The sequence below is a fragment of the Ovis aries genome, chromosome 13 (genome assembly GCF_016772045.2).
Source record: "Ovis aries strain OAR_USU_Benz2616 breed Rambouillet chromosome 13, ARS-UI_Ramb_v3.0, whole genome shotgun sequence".
In the NCBI taxonomy this organism is placed as follows: Eukaryota; Metazoa; Chordata; class Mammalia; order Artiodactyla; family Bovidae; genus Ovis; species Ovis aries.
The window spans coordinates 32360732-32374630 of record NC_056066.1 but is presented as its reverse complement, the minus strand read 5'-3'; the positions used below and the strand labels follow the sequence as shown (position 1 = coordinate 32374630).

The 13899-nt window shown below is 42.1% G+C and overlaps 2 protein-coding genes across 19 annotated transcripts in view; one reads left to right on the top strand and one right to left on the bottom strand.

Moving 5' to 3' along the window:
- Positions 1 to 10623, top strand: part of NSUN6 (NOP2/Sun RNA methyltransferase 6) — an 86277-nt gene extending 75654 nt beyond the window's left edge. For 2 of the 10 annotated variants that reach the window (XM_042230602.1, XM_060397394.1), the window contains 5 exons: positions 1339 to 3138; positions 3922 to 4079; positions 5990 to 6103; positions 8508 to 8593; positions 9742 to 10623. In XM_042230602.1, the coding sequence (XP_042086536.1) occupies positions 1339 to 1554 (216 nt within the window). In that variant the 3' untranslated portion in view covers positions 1555 to 3138; positions 3922 to 4079; positions 5990 to 6103; positions 8508 to 8593; positions 9742 to 10623. Of the gene's footprint in view, positions 1 to 1338; positions 4080 to 5989; positions 6104 to 7909; positions 8022 to 8507; positions 8594 to 9741 lie in introns of all 10 variants that reach the window. The other 8 variants (XM_042230597.1, XM_042230603.2, XM_060397392.1 and 5 more) reach the window with 7 other exon arrangements.
- Positions 4290 to 13899, bottom strand: part of CACNB2 (calcium voltage-gated channel auxiliary subunit beta 2) — a 411167-nt gene continuing 401557 nt past the window's right edge. For all 9 annotated transcript variants that reach the window (XM_027976664.2, XM_027976665.2, XM_027976667.2 and 6 more), the window contains 4 exons: positions 11652 to 11803; positions 9792 to 9887; positions 8592 to 8777; positions 4290 to 7704 (listed from right to left, as the gene is read on the bottom strand). In XM_027976664.2, the coding sequence (XP_027832465.1) occupies positions 7219 to 7704; positions 8592 to 8777; positions 9792 to 9887; positions 11652 to 11803 (920 nt within the window). In that variant the 3' untranslated portion in view covers positions 4290 to 7218. The remainder of the gene's footprint in view (positions 7705 to 8591; positions 8778 to 9791; positions 9888 to 11651; positions 11804 to 13899) is intronic.

Here is a 13899-nt window from a genome sequence, read left to right as displayed (position 1 = left end):
ACCCTTTTCCCCTCTCTCAGTCCTGTATTTTTCTGGTAGGGGAAATGGTGAGCATTTTTTCTCATGACATATCAAAGCCCAAACAGGCTTTAATAACTGGGATTCAAAAGACTAGCCAAGCGGGGGAAGATAGTGCAGGTTTCTCTCTTCCTTTGGTTTCTTAGATAAGATATAGAATATTTTTAAAACTCCCTTGTACTTTCTTTTACTTAGCACTGCCTTTTAGTTCTGGTTTTTATTAAAATACATTGATGACTAGATTTTTCAGCCCATGATGTTTGAGACTAGGTTTAAATCTGTAGTAACGCTCACATTAATTCAGATACATTGTACGTTTAACTTCAGACTTTCCAGGACAGAATTCTAGTAAGTAATTGGATACATAACTAGAAAGCAATCTGGAGATGCTTTCTAGACTCAAAAATTAAGATAATTACATTGTAGATGAAAAGAAGATTTGAGAATTCATTCCAATTTTGTGTGTGTGTGTATGCATATATATTCAATGTATAATCCAAGAGATGGAACCCCACCATGCGTTAGTAGACAGTAGGTTTTCTGATATAAGCCTAAGAAAATGTATCTTCAGTAACATAAACATTTATCTGTGAAACGGTGCCCTAAGTTAGGCTTGTGCAATTTTTGGAGTAGCGGTTTGCACAGATCACTCAGTTCCTTATGATTCTTTGTTCTCCTAATCAGTGCAGCCTTCGTTTTCTCATCTCTTTAAATACTCTAGTACATTTAAAAAACAACAACAAAAGAGAAATTTTTATCATCCAATTGGTATGGGCCAGAGAGAGGCCTCCTGTCAGATGCCTCCTGTCAGCTTTGGGAGGGTCTGACAAATAAAGCTGAATTTTCATGTCGTGATGTTACTGATAATGATGTTTCACTTACTGAGTGCCCACTGTATGTCAGGCATGATATCACCTTATTTATTTAAGCCTCAGAACTGAGTATCTTATCCGTTTGGTAGATGAGGAAACAGGCAAGTTCCTGTTCTAAAGTCACACAGCTGAGAGGTGGCAGAGCTGCACCTGGAATCCATGTGTTGCTGACTGGTGCTCAGGCCTTCTGCATGTTGTGGTCCTTGATGAGCATAAAGCCCACCCTAGGAGTTCAGTCATCAAGTGACTGCTCTTACCACTATCCTACTTTATTACACAGAAAAGCAGCATGTCCGCTTCTCTCTCTCTCTCTCACACAGACACACAGGTATTGACTTTTCAGTTTCTGGAATTGGTGGTGGGCTAGTTTCTCTTTTAATATGAAGGGTGCACAGGTACTCTTACTAACACAAGGATGTTCATCTGTGTTTATTGTTCTTCCGAGCAGGACCCACAGGTGGGAGGAGAAGGGATGCTGGGAGCTGGCCTGTCACCTGAACAGTTGAAACGGCTGCAGCGATTCGATCCCTCTGCAATGCAGTCACTGGACCGCGACATTGGATCTCTGAGAGACGCCAGCATAGAAGACCTGGTTTGGCTGGCAAATAAGGATTGTATAGGTTTTTTCATAGCAAAATTTGTAAAATGCAAAAGTGCACAGTAGGAGGATCTTTAGAAATGATTCCAAACGTGTGCCATGTGGTGGTTGTTATTATTTTTTAAACCAAACTCTCATCAAACCATGTGATTGATGTTGTGGTTGGTAGAGAAACAGAAAAGGCTGCCAGCTCTTCTACCAGTTCAAGAGACTCTGCTTCACAGAGAAAGAAACTGGAGGGTTGGGATGGGATTAGGGTGTGTGTTGAGATTATACTTTGCGTTTTTAAGAAAATTTTTTCTTTATGGATTTAGCAGAGTATAAACAAAAGGAGGTGTCTGGAATGTATTTTCATTTGGGGTCTTTGTTTTAATTTGTAAAGAATGCAAGTCATTTTTAATGGTAAAATAAATGGATTTCACAAAAGGAATAAAATTAGCAGTATTTAATTTGGTTATAAAACATGTTTTCTGTTACTGAGCTCCTAAGGATGAGTTCCTTCAGAATTCAGGGTGTGTAGTCCGTAACTTACTTATCATGTGCCAGGAACTGAGCTGAGGATTTTACTTGTTCTTCTGTTTGCTATTTATCAACCCCTCTTTCAGATGAGTTCTGGATCACTCCCAAATGACAGTCACCCTTCACTGTGTTTTCTTTTTCCTTCAAGTTTTAAACTAAAAACTAAAATGAATTTTAACTCTGTAGATTAGAAATGAGACTATTATAGAATTTGGGTACCTTTTATCATCTAATGGAATATACAAATTATTAGAGGTATGATTGGTGAGAAAGAGAAAACCGTCTTGTGAGAGCTGGGAAGTGGCCAGTGTTTTCCTGCCAACTCCTTAGAACACCAACCCCAGACCGTGCAGCTGTGACTAGGATAGATCAGGATAAAACAAGACCATTTCACCATCAAATCTGAAATCCCCCAGACCACAGAGGTGACCAGACATCTCCCACAGCGGCCAGTATGCGTGGACTGCCTTTGCAAGACGACTGTAACTGCGCTCGCTTCATCCCACGTGCTTTTTAGATAAGATCTATTAAAATACCCACCATTGGTTAAAAGGTGTCTCATGTCACGTTAAATGTATCTGTTTTGTTAATTCGAATCACCTCAAAATTCCTGAGCCTTTGGGCATTTTAAGTGGATAGTTGGAAACAATTGCCTAATAGTTTTTTTTCCCTCTGCCCCTTCACAGGTCTCCACTGGGCTTCGCTGGTGGCTCAGTGGTAAAGAATCTGCCTGTCAATGCAGGAGATGCAGGTTTGATCCCTGGGTTGGGAAGATCTCGTCGAGAAGGAAATCAGGCAACCCACTTCAGTATTCTTGCCTGGGAGATTCCATGGATAGAGGAGCCTGGCAGGCTACAGTCCATGGGGTTGCAAAAGAGTTGGACATGACTTAGCAACTAAACAACAACAAAGGGTCTATGTTAGGAATTTATCGAAACTCTTCTTGTGTAGTGAAGACTGCAAGGTCTCGGATCAGGTGAGATCTTCAGAGGCCTCTGCTCTGAGCAAGCCTCTCTTCACACTCTTCCCTGCAGCTGGGCTGTCTGCACCCCTTGGACCTCTGACTCCTCCTGTCCAGCACTTGACACATCACCCTAGGAAACGAGGCATGTCCTTGACCCCTGCCCCCAGGTAGGCAGGAACCTTGCCCTTTCTGTACAGCTTCCGAGCAGATCACTGTTACACCCTTACTGAAGGAGGGAAAAAAACCACACCAAGTGCCCTAAGATTCACTATGTAACTGACTTCTTCCCATCCCTCATTCTGCCTCATACCCAGCAGATGTCATGTCTAAAGGGAAACACTGCTGACCTGTGTACTTCAGTTTCCAGGGCTCGGCATGCCCCTGGAACTTTCAACGTGATTTTAAAACATAGAAAGTCCATCCCTTCTCTTGCTCTCTGCAGAACCTTAGGTGCTAGGCTGGGATGGAAATGGTCGGGAAGGAGCCTCATAGCAGACATGCTAAGTTTTGATTAATACCAGCAAACACCAAAGTATAAGCAGTACAGGCAAAACAGAAGAAAAATACTTGCATATTGAAAATAGTAATGACAGATAAGAAATAGGATTAACGTTTGTTCCTTTAACAGACATTTTCCAGGGGTTTCTTTAAAAAGAAAACCAAATTGGAACACAAAGCACATTAAATCTTTAGGAATGCAGACATTTAAGAAAAAACATGATAGACGGAAGAAAGGGGAGTGCGGAGGAGAACGAATACCTTTTTTTAACATATTTAATGTTGTCATAGTTATTTTGGAAACAGAAGCATTTTAATTCCATAGTGAGTACATTTTACTTCAAAATCGTGTATCACATTTTAAGTAGTAAAGTACAAATACTTAAAAACGTAACTTAGCCACAATTCAGCCACTGATCCAGAGACATCTAATTACCTGTTGTCTCCACCAGAGTGACTCTTGACCTGTTAGCAAGATTGGACCAGCAGCATCATGTCATTGAGCCAAGGGCGAGGAATTAAAATGAAGATCTGATGATGGATCCGTTTAAAAGGGACAAAATAAAGTTCAACATCAGAGGCAAGAATTGCTGAACATGTAAGGATGAAGGTGAGAGGAAGTTGACGTTGCTGTGCTCAGACCCCCGGAGACCTTTGACCTGCTGGAAGCTGGCACTTGTCAGCTGTCATGGGGAGGGGACTGCATCCCATGACCTCCCCACCCCTGGAAGATGAGCCACATGAGGGAAGTGCAGGGAAGTGTTTAGCATATTTTCAACGGCAAGAATCACTCCTGAAATGGCAATTAATACTACTAATAGTAAACAGTGCAGAAGCCAGCTCTTTATTTGTTTGATACGAATGACTTTAAACCAGGCTTGTTGAACAGTTTGGTGTAGCTGACAGTGAAGGTTTAACATGAATGCAGAGCAGACCATGTTCAAATGTGGCATTGTCCCAAAGTACAGGATAACTAAGATGGCCTACATTTAGCAGCACCTTTTTGTAACAGTAACTTAAATGAGCAGGAGAGAGCAGAGGAAAAACCAAAATGGGTTTGACAAGGAAAAAAAAAACAAACCACAGAACTATTCAGAACATTTCCAGCATTTTCTAGGTTAACTACAAAAATCATGATTCTACAACCGAGTTGGTTAAGCTGAAACCTTTGCTGTGTGAAAAGACTTAGAATTTTACATTCTACAAGTCAGTAAATATCCCACTGTCCTTGGGATTGTTTCTTCATTTAGATTTTTCGTACACACCGTTCACACATACACCCACTACACAGTCTTCACAGACAGATGCGCTTATGTCAATCCTACAGTAGAGGTTTCTGAGGAACACTCTGATTTGGACTAACGTGTTTCACAGTAAAGTGAGAAACGAAGGGTCCAGGTACAAAGTTTTTAAAAATGGAATCCGTTAATGTAGTTCTTTGAAAGGGATTAATGGTAGCAGCAAAAAAGATACATACCAGTTATACCTCAAGAATTTAAATATTCCAAAGTCATGAACCGGGATGTAACTTTGAATAGGAAAGGTTGGGGGCCGATGGTTAGTGGACATCTTACCGCGATGGAAAGCTGACTGGAAGTATTTTATAAAAGTAACTTTAATTAGAACATGGTTTCCCAATGATGTGACTAATTTACATTGAAAATTGATATATTATGACTAGTGTTCTTATATTCAATAAAGGTATGAGTACAGAGCTAATTAACAGATTGAGGGAAATGGTTCCTCTATTATCTGGTAAAACACTATATGTATAATTCATTTTTATAACTCTTGAGTTTTCTTTGGGGGAGGAAAATAAGGAATTAAACATGAAACAGTTTTACTTGTAAAGGTCCAAGGATATTTGGCAAGAACCTGGAATAACCAAAGAAGCGAAATAAAAATAGCCTAACTTATATAACAAAATAAGAATTTTTAATGTCCAGGTCTGAAGGTAGGCAATCATAGGAGTTTTCCAGGAACAGACTTCAAGTGCCAGGTCCGTGCACACCTAATACTGTCTTACCTGTCCAGGCATTACTGGACAGATGGACACGTAGAGAGACAGCAGGTTTCAGCCTCAGCGTGACAGCCACCTCGCGGGCTGCCGCCAGTGTGTCCCTGACACCAGGCTCAGCATCTTCTGGCTTCCCCTTCAGGGCAGGTGTCCCACGCAGGAAAACCTCAGCATCTTTGTTCACTTCAAGTCACCTCATTTTGCCCTGATTTCTTCTGAAGAGCAGAAACTTTGGTTATAAGAAGCACTTCTAGGTTTTGACGGACAGTGAAAGTGTGGAGTGGGTGGGGGAGGTGGGGATGGAACGGGAGGTGATGGATGGAGGAGATAAGAGGGGAACAGCCAGCGGGGCGGGAGGAATCAGGGTCTCTGATTTTCCCTTGAAATTATTCTACAAGCTGTGTAAACGTTTCTCCCTACAACAGACACTCGAACACACGAGAGAGCGGACATTTCCAGTGGAACACTCACAGTTAAAAGCGGCCCGTATTTTTCCTCTCCAGGGGCACGACCAAGGAGCCAGCAGGTGGGAGCTCTCTGAGCGAGTCTCCTTTGGCAGCGAGCTCCCCGCTACGCCCTGGCGGCTCCTGCAGCAGCAGAGTGAACGGCGGAGCCAGGTGGGTGTGCGCCGGTGGCCCAGGCTGGATGCTTCTTGCGTCTTCCACACTCACACCCTCCACTTGCTTGCACATGCTCACCCCCAGACCCACACGCACACAGGTTCCAGCTCCTAGACTCCAGTGCTGTGACCTCAGACACTAGCTACGCAGGACGTGGTCGTCACAATCTGTGTGAACTGCACGGAGTAGAACAACCCTTGGAGTTTGGTTATATATTTCCCATAATTTATGGTCAGAAATGATAAACTTACAAGGATGGTGAAACATTCAGAAATCAAACCTTTTCAAGTCAAGCAGCCACACATATTTACAGTATGTACAGACTCTAGTGAACGGGGATGGGCATTGAGTTGATGCTATTACAAATTTCCTGAAGGTGGGCTTTTCTAGTCCCTGTAATTCATAAAGCAGGTCTGCTGACTTGGCATTAAGACTCTAAAATAGTGTGATCAAACTGATATATATATATATATTATATATAATATATATAATAATTGTAAGAAGGTGTTTGCAGAAATAACATTTACAAACTGTCTATACAGTACACAATACTAGTACATAGAAAATAGATTCTGACTTTATGATCCCCTTTGTGTAAGGCAAGACTGAATCTGTCCCCAAATTTAGTCAGCCGGAGGTACAAGCAAGAAACAGTGGTCCATGGATGAATATGCAAATCAAGTGCCTACATATTAAAAAATCGGCAAGAATCAGGAAACTCCACTTTTTATCTGGGCCAGTTCTGGCCCACTGGATACATCAACCACATTTTCGAAAACATCAGCGATGCTCTTAAAATACCAATGCCACTCAGACGGCAACAGATTTGTTCGAGTGGCAGCTACCCCAGATGGGGTTCAAGGTTCCGTAGACAACCAGAGGCCTGCAGCCTTTCCAGGCCAATTGAGAGAGCACTTACAAAAGAAAAAAAAAAAGTGTATTAATACTCTATTTCATGCTGTTGCTATCCAAGCAACAGCAGTACAAAATATACAAGACAAACCACATATGATTGCAATGTAGACCCCCCCCTTCCCCCCAAGATGGATTTGGGCGGGTGGTGGGTATACAAGACTTAAAAAAAAAAAAAACAACACAAAAGGGCAGAAAAGTCATTGGCGGATGTAAACGTCCCTGTTCCAGTCCACAGCCTCGTTCCGTCTGCGGGACGCCCCTTCCCCATCCTTGTCACAGTAGTGATCCTTGGATTTGTGGCGGCTCCGCTGCCTGTGGCACTCGTGGTCTTGCTCTCGGTCCGGGTCCCTGGAGCGGTGCCGCGTCTCCCTGTGTCTGTGCTCACCACCCCCGTGGGGCTCCTCTCGGTGGTTGTGGTCACGGTGGGGGGCGTACTGGTCCGCGTGTTCGTGCGAGTACTCTTCCTTGGGCTCCACGTAGGCGGAGTCGCGACTCTCCTGCGTCTCCGAGTCCAGGGTCTCTTGCCTGGAGAGGCCTCGGCTGGTGCCACTGCGATGGTTGTGGTGCTGGGTGGAGGAACGATGCTGGGCTTTCTTGACCGGTTCCGGGCAAGGTTCTTCTTCAGCTTGGGAAGCAGAGCGGGCCGGAGCCCCGCGATCCATCCTCTGATCCCCTTGAGAACCCTGGAGACAGAGGAGCAAATGCAGTAGAACCCTCGTCACAAAGGGAAGTCCTTTTAAGTGCAGTCCCTTACAAATTAACATCACGTCCAATGTAATGTAAATGCTACTGGATGTTACCAAAAGAATTAAGCAAGCAAGCTGGGTTAGATTTCATTTCAGCCTTTTAGAGACTTTGAACGGAGTAACTTTTATTTTTTTCTTTTAGATGATGGAGGGATTTCTTTCATATGTTCTCTTGCGGTTCAAATACAGATACAAATTCCTGAGATCTGTCTACACATGGGTATATACTGAGCCACACCTCTGCTCAGATATAGGTGGGAAGATAAATTCTGGGAATGTTGGCCTTAAGGAAAAAAGATAAAAAGTCAGATGCTTAAATGGCACTTAATGAGACCAGCACTAGCATAAGATAGTCACATATATTAAATTATTAATACAACCCTCCATGCTCATCTATGAAGGGTCATGAGGTTGGTGCCATTAGATGCCTGAGGCACAGGGCCCGGGAGGGATTTGAACCCAGGCAGTCTTGAGTCCACAGTCTGTGCTGCCAGCCTGTAGAAAGTTTCTCCTCTTTTCCTGTCTTAATAGAGTTAGTGGTCTGTGGTAACCTAGACAGGGGGATGGTGGGAGGGCAGTCCAAGAGGAAGGGGATAGACCTGATAGACATATAGCTGTTCCACTTCCTTGTAGGAAGAAACCCATACAACCCTGTAAAGCAACTCTACACCAATTAAAAAAGAATATGGGGAGAGGGGATCTACATTCACAGGATGCTGTTTACACTGCTTTTCTTACAGGCACACAGCTCACTCAGGAGAGAGCTGCCCGATGGGAACAAATGCTGCGTTGGCACCCTGGGCATGAATGAGGGCTCTGCTTACCTGTGAGTTGGAGGCTAGCGTGGGGCTGACGGGCAGGGTGGAGGTGGCTAAAGTGCGGCTGAGAAGGGGATTGGGGAGACTGCTGCTGGGAGGGTGGGTGGCCTTCCAGTAGGCCTCCAGGTAGTCGGCCAGGTGTTCACAGGCATCCTCGAGCTGGTTCTCATCCAGGATCACATCAAACAGCTCCTGCAGGGGCAGACATTACAGATGGCACCCTGACACCAGCCCCCAACCTCCCCGCCACCTTAGAGGAGAAAGCAGGGAGCCCCCGGGTCTCTGCTCTTGCTGCCTGACTCCTCCACACACTGTCCTCTAGAGTTAGCTTACAAGCATCGGTCCTCCTCGGGTCAGTGTTGACCGACACATGTGTATCACTGGTATCAATGACTAGGAAGTGGACAGGTGTAATAAGTTGTTAAGGGCATGATAGAAAATTTGCTAATAGTGAAAAAAAGGAATTGACCCTACATTAGAAGAGAGATGTAAAAAAGAAAATAAGACTATAAGCCAAACAGTATAGGACGAAGTCTGTTTTCGACATAGAGACTGTGAAAAGCTGAATCTTGGAAATAGCTGCGGCAAGGGAAGGACATGAGGAAGCCAAAACCACCTAGCAGGTAGGCAACGTATAGCTGGTTCACTTTGCTGTACAGTGGAAACTAACACAACATTGTAATTATCCTCTCATTAAAAAAAGAAGCCAAAACAAAACCCAGAAGCATAGTGTCCCAAAGCATGGTATGCACAACATGGATTCAAGGTAGGAATGGGTTCAGGTGTCAGAATCTGCTTACTGACTGGTTTGGAAATTGGTGTCTACATGGTTTCAGATCAGTTTCATAGATGGTGATAAAGAGCCAGCAGCTTGCTCCCAGATTAGAAGTGAATAATAAACCAACCCCAAATAGATCGATCTTTCCAACCAAAGTTCTGAAACAACAGTTGTGTTTCATTTACGATACTATGGAAATGTTAACAAAGCAACATCCCCATGGAACACACTGTAGCCGTTTGCAAGCCACGACCATGACCTAGACACGTGCTCATGGCAAGAGGTGGACCGTTCTCCACTTTGGGAAGAAGCCCACTGCTAATGGAGAGCGTTCTCTCCTGGACAAGTGTTTACCTAGTGTCTGGTTTTTGTTAACAGAAAGCGGGGCTGATGACTTCAAGAGGATTATACTGAACAGAGAGACTTACTGGAGGACACTGAGCTAGCTTATCTGCCGCCACCATCTGGACGTTGAGGTGCTTCGCTTGAGATTTCCCTCGAGACTTTATTAACCTCTGTAAAACCTGCAAAAGATGAGGTTTTTAAGCAGGAGTGTCTGTACTCAGATAGACAGCAAGGTTCATTATTCACTCTTTTCTCTGGGACCTTTTTCATACAGCACTCAAGATTTACTGGGCAAGAAAATAGAATATTTAAGATGATCTGGAAAATTAATACATCTTGGTTGCAAGCTTCAAAAACCACCAGCATGGGGATCATTCTGAACCTTTTTTTAAGGCTAGCACTTCTCAAACTTTATCGCTCATGATTTATGTTCTTAAAAACTGTTGAGAAATCCCAAGAGCTTTTTATGTGAACTAGAATATTTACATACTAGACATTAAAACTGTGAAATTCATTTAAGAATGACCAATAAACCTGTTGCATGTTAACATATATCACTTATTTCAATAAAAATAGCTAAATTGTTTGCAAATTTCTCTACAGCCTGACTTCACAGAAGATAACCAATGTTTCCTCTTTCTACACTTAATCTGCCACATTACATTACTTTGAAATATGTGAAGAAAATCCAGCCTCTTCCAGATACATAGTTCAGAAGAGGAGTATTTTAGTAACCTTTTCAGATAACTGTGGAATTTTTTACTTTGATACTACAGTAAACAAGTGGTAGCTTTTTAAAGATTAGCTGCCATGTGACATCTGAAACCCTACTCTATTAAATTCCATTGACTTGTCCTGAAATTTGAATGGCATGTCATTTGTTCTTTCCAATAAAGGATGACTCCAATAATCACACCAGTACTTGTCCTCAAATAACTGACTTTGAGTATGCAGCTGAAGAACTTGACGTGTACCTCCCATTTTGTTATGTAGAATATTAAAAAGACTTGTAGCACCTTTTTGAAGAGTCAAAATTTAATAAACAATTTTGCTACTTCATCAGAACTTTTTTTTAAAGTACCACAATAACATTTTATTGACTAAATATTAAAATAACAAATAGGGTATTTTTGGCTTAGATAAAATACATTCTTAAAACTAATATCACCAGTTTTTGTATTTTTAGTGTGGACACCAGAAATTGTGAAAGAGTTAATGATCGTAAAATCTTAATTCCCAGCACAATTAACTTATTAATACTCAGACATTTCACAAGAATCCATCTAAAATCATAGGCGAAAGAGGCATCTTCTCTTCTAACTTGAAGGTTGCCAGTAAAAAAATCTGCACCTTATTCTGACCTAGTCTGGGACATAGATTTATATTTTAGTAATGCCTCTAGACAAGAGCAAGGATCTCCTATCAAAATACATACCCAGTACTAATGTATCCAATGTTTTCAAACTCCGCTAAGAAAGTGTGGCACTAGATGGGATTTTGCTTAGGACACTAAGTGAAGCTTTATAACCCGGAAGTGCATGGTGAGGAAGAACGCAGCAGCTGCTACTGCTGTTGTGGTCTTGCTTCCTGCTTAGACATTTCCCACCACTTCTTTTGCCCCATCTGTACAAAGGTCAGGCCAGTGGACGAGGAGGAGAATGTCTGAGGATTATCAGGGAAATGGCCTTCTAGGCCCTCTGAAAGTATCTCCAAGCCTCCCCCACCAGGAATCCCCAGGCCACACTTTGGAAATCACTGTTCTCAGCCATGAAACTTATCACCACTCTCTGCTTCTGTGAATCTTTACCCTTCTCACCTACCACCTCTCTCTTCAAATCCTTAGTGACGGGTAAAGCAGCAGCCCGTCTGTAACTGAAAGCAGACTATGAGGATACATTTTAGAAGAGTTTCACTGCAGAACAAACGGCCACAGCCCTGCTTACCTTAGGAGAGGAAATCTTGACATACACTACGATAGGGGCCAGAGAGGTTTTACTGAGCTGGGCTGGGTGATTGATAGTATCCGCATCAAGGACCACCAGTTGCAGTGTTCTTGCAAGTTCAAAAATCCTTTCGATTTCACTCTGAACTTCCGCTGTAAAAGGTGAAGCAGAACTTGATTACTTAAAAGTTCAGCATTTCTAGACCAGACTGAGAGAAAGTAAAATGGTTACTCAGGCAGGTGAGCTGTGGTTGATGTCTACAGGTAAGAGAGCCGATAACAGGCATCGTTTGCAAAGAGCCATTCCTTCACAGCACCTCGAGAATTTAGGAATTCCTCTCTCAACCAGTTATGAAATTTATTTCCAGTTTACCACGATGTCTATGAGAGTCAAACTTTTTGGCTCTTTGTGCTTATTTGTTTTGGGGGCTATAAAACGTCACTCCGTGGAGTCATTTTATTAAAATGTTGTAAAATAGAAACATGGAGAGAGCGCTTCCTTGTGTGTGTTTCTGACCACTCAAGCCTAGCACCCATCAGCAGCCTTCCTGTCACTGCACGGGCTTATCCGCGTCTACATGCCAGCTCTTGGTATGGAGTCTAGAGATGTTTATGAGCAAGCGGAACTATAGCAGGAAACAGATTTTCAGAATGTCTATGACAGACCTAGCCAGAAACACACTTCTTGTATTTTCCACCAACAAAAAGACGGTCCTGTAACATTCATGCTTTAAAAGGGCAGTTATGTATTGGAGGCAGCACCTCAGATATATATCTGTCAGACTTACAGAAAAACATAAAATTTACTTGAATGCCGAAGTGTTTTCATTCAGTTCATTTATTTCTCCATTGTCTCTCTTGAGTGTTAAAAGGGCTGTTCTAGAATATTTTCTCTGATGATGGATATATACTGTATCACTGCTATGGAATACCTGAAATGTAATTCATGCGAATAACTAAAATTTTGAGATTCAGATAAAAGTTAGATAGCCAGGAACTACGTTTCTAAATATCACAGCTCTGTAAAGGATAATATGTAGCTTGCAGTGACCACTGCAGTCATGAAGGGCCACTCCCATGAGATGCCTGGACCTACAGGACACCATTTAGTTCCTCTGGTGCATTTGCATCCACGCAGAAGACTCCTGGAGACAGTTTTAACTTGTGTATTATTCCAGAAAAGGCAAGCCACTAGTCATCTGCCTCTTACCACTAAGAGTCCTTTTGCTTACCTGGATGTCTTTAAAATGCCCCAAACCACTAGTGACACGAGCTTTAAAATAATATTTGGTCATGTTACCACTCATGACACAGTTTTGCGAAAAGAAAAAAAACTATCAAGCTTCTCAACAGACCAGTTTATAAGAAATACAGAGAACAGACATTTGTGTAAACTACACCAGTGTAATTAGCAAAATGCAGTCTCTGAATACCCTGCAGGATAAGTAGGGTAACTGACCTAGTTTCTTTAAAAAATTACAAGGAGATAAAAGATATATGGAAAACAGGATTAAGAGATTCAAGGACCTAAGAACCAATCACAATGTGTGAAGCTTATTTTGATCCTGACTTAAACAAATAGTAATTTATATATTTTATGATGCAGAAGTGAATAAAATGTTTGTGTATATATGTGTGTGTGTGTATAAAATGTATGTGTTTGTATCTATCTAGTATATGACAGCTGGGAAATGATACATGGCTGAGTGGCAACCTGATGATACCAGGGGGTTATTATTAAGGTACAATAGGGACTTCCCAGGTGGTCCAGTGATTAAAACTCCATGCTGCCAGTGCAGGGGTCCAGGTTTGATCCCTGGTCAGGGAACTAGACCTTGAGTGTGGCAACTAAAACCTGGTGCAGCCAAATAAATAATATTAAAAAAAAGAGGTATGATAATGGCATGGTTTAAATAAAAGGAGTCTCCACTGTTTAGAAATACATACTGAAATATTTACAGATAATATAAGTGTCTTGGATTAACTTCAAAGTAAATGGTTGAAACTAGGTAACAAGTACGTGTGCTTTCTTACAGCATACTGTTCATATATATTTCCTTCAATCACTCCTTTTCTAACTATGTTCTAAAACATTACTAATACTGTTATTTGCTCTCTCCTCTTGCTTCTTAAATTTTTTATTCCAATTATAACCTTGCTTCTCTGTGCCCTGTGTTTTCACAAGCCACTGATCACCAGTAGTAAAGTTCCAATCTACAACCATGAAGAAATTTGATTAGTTTACAGCT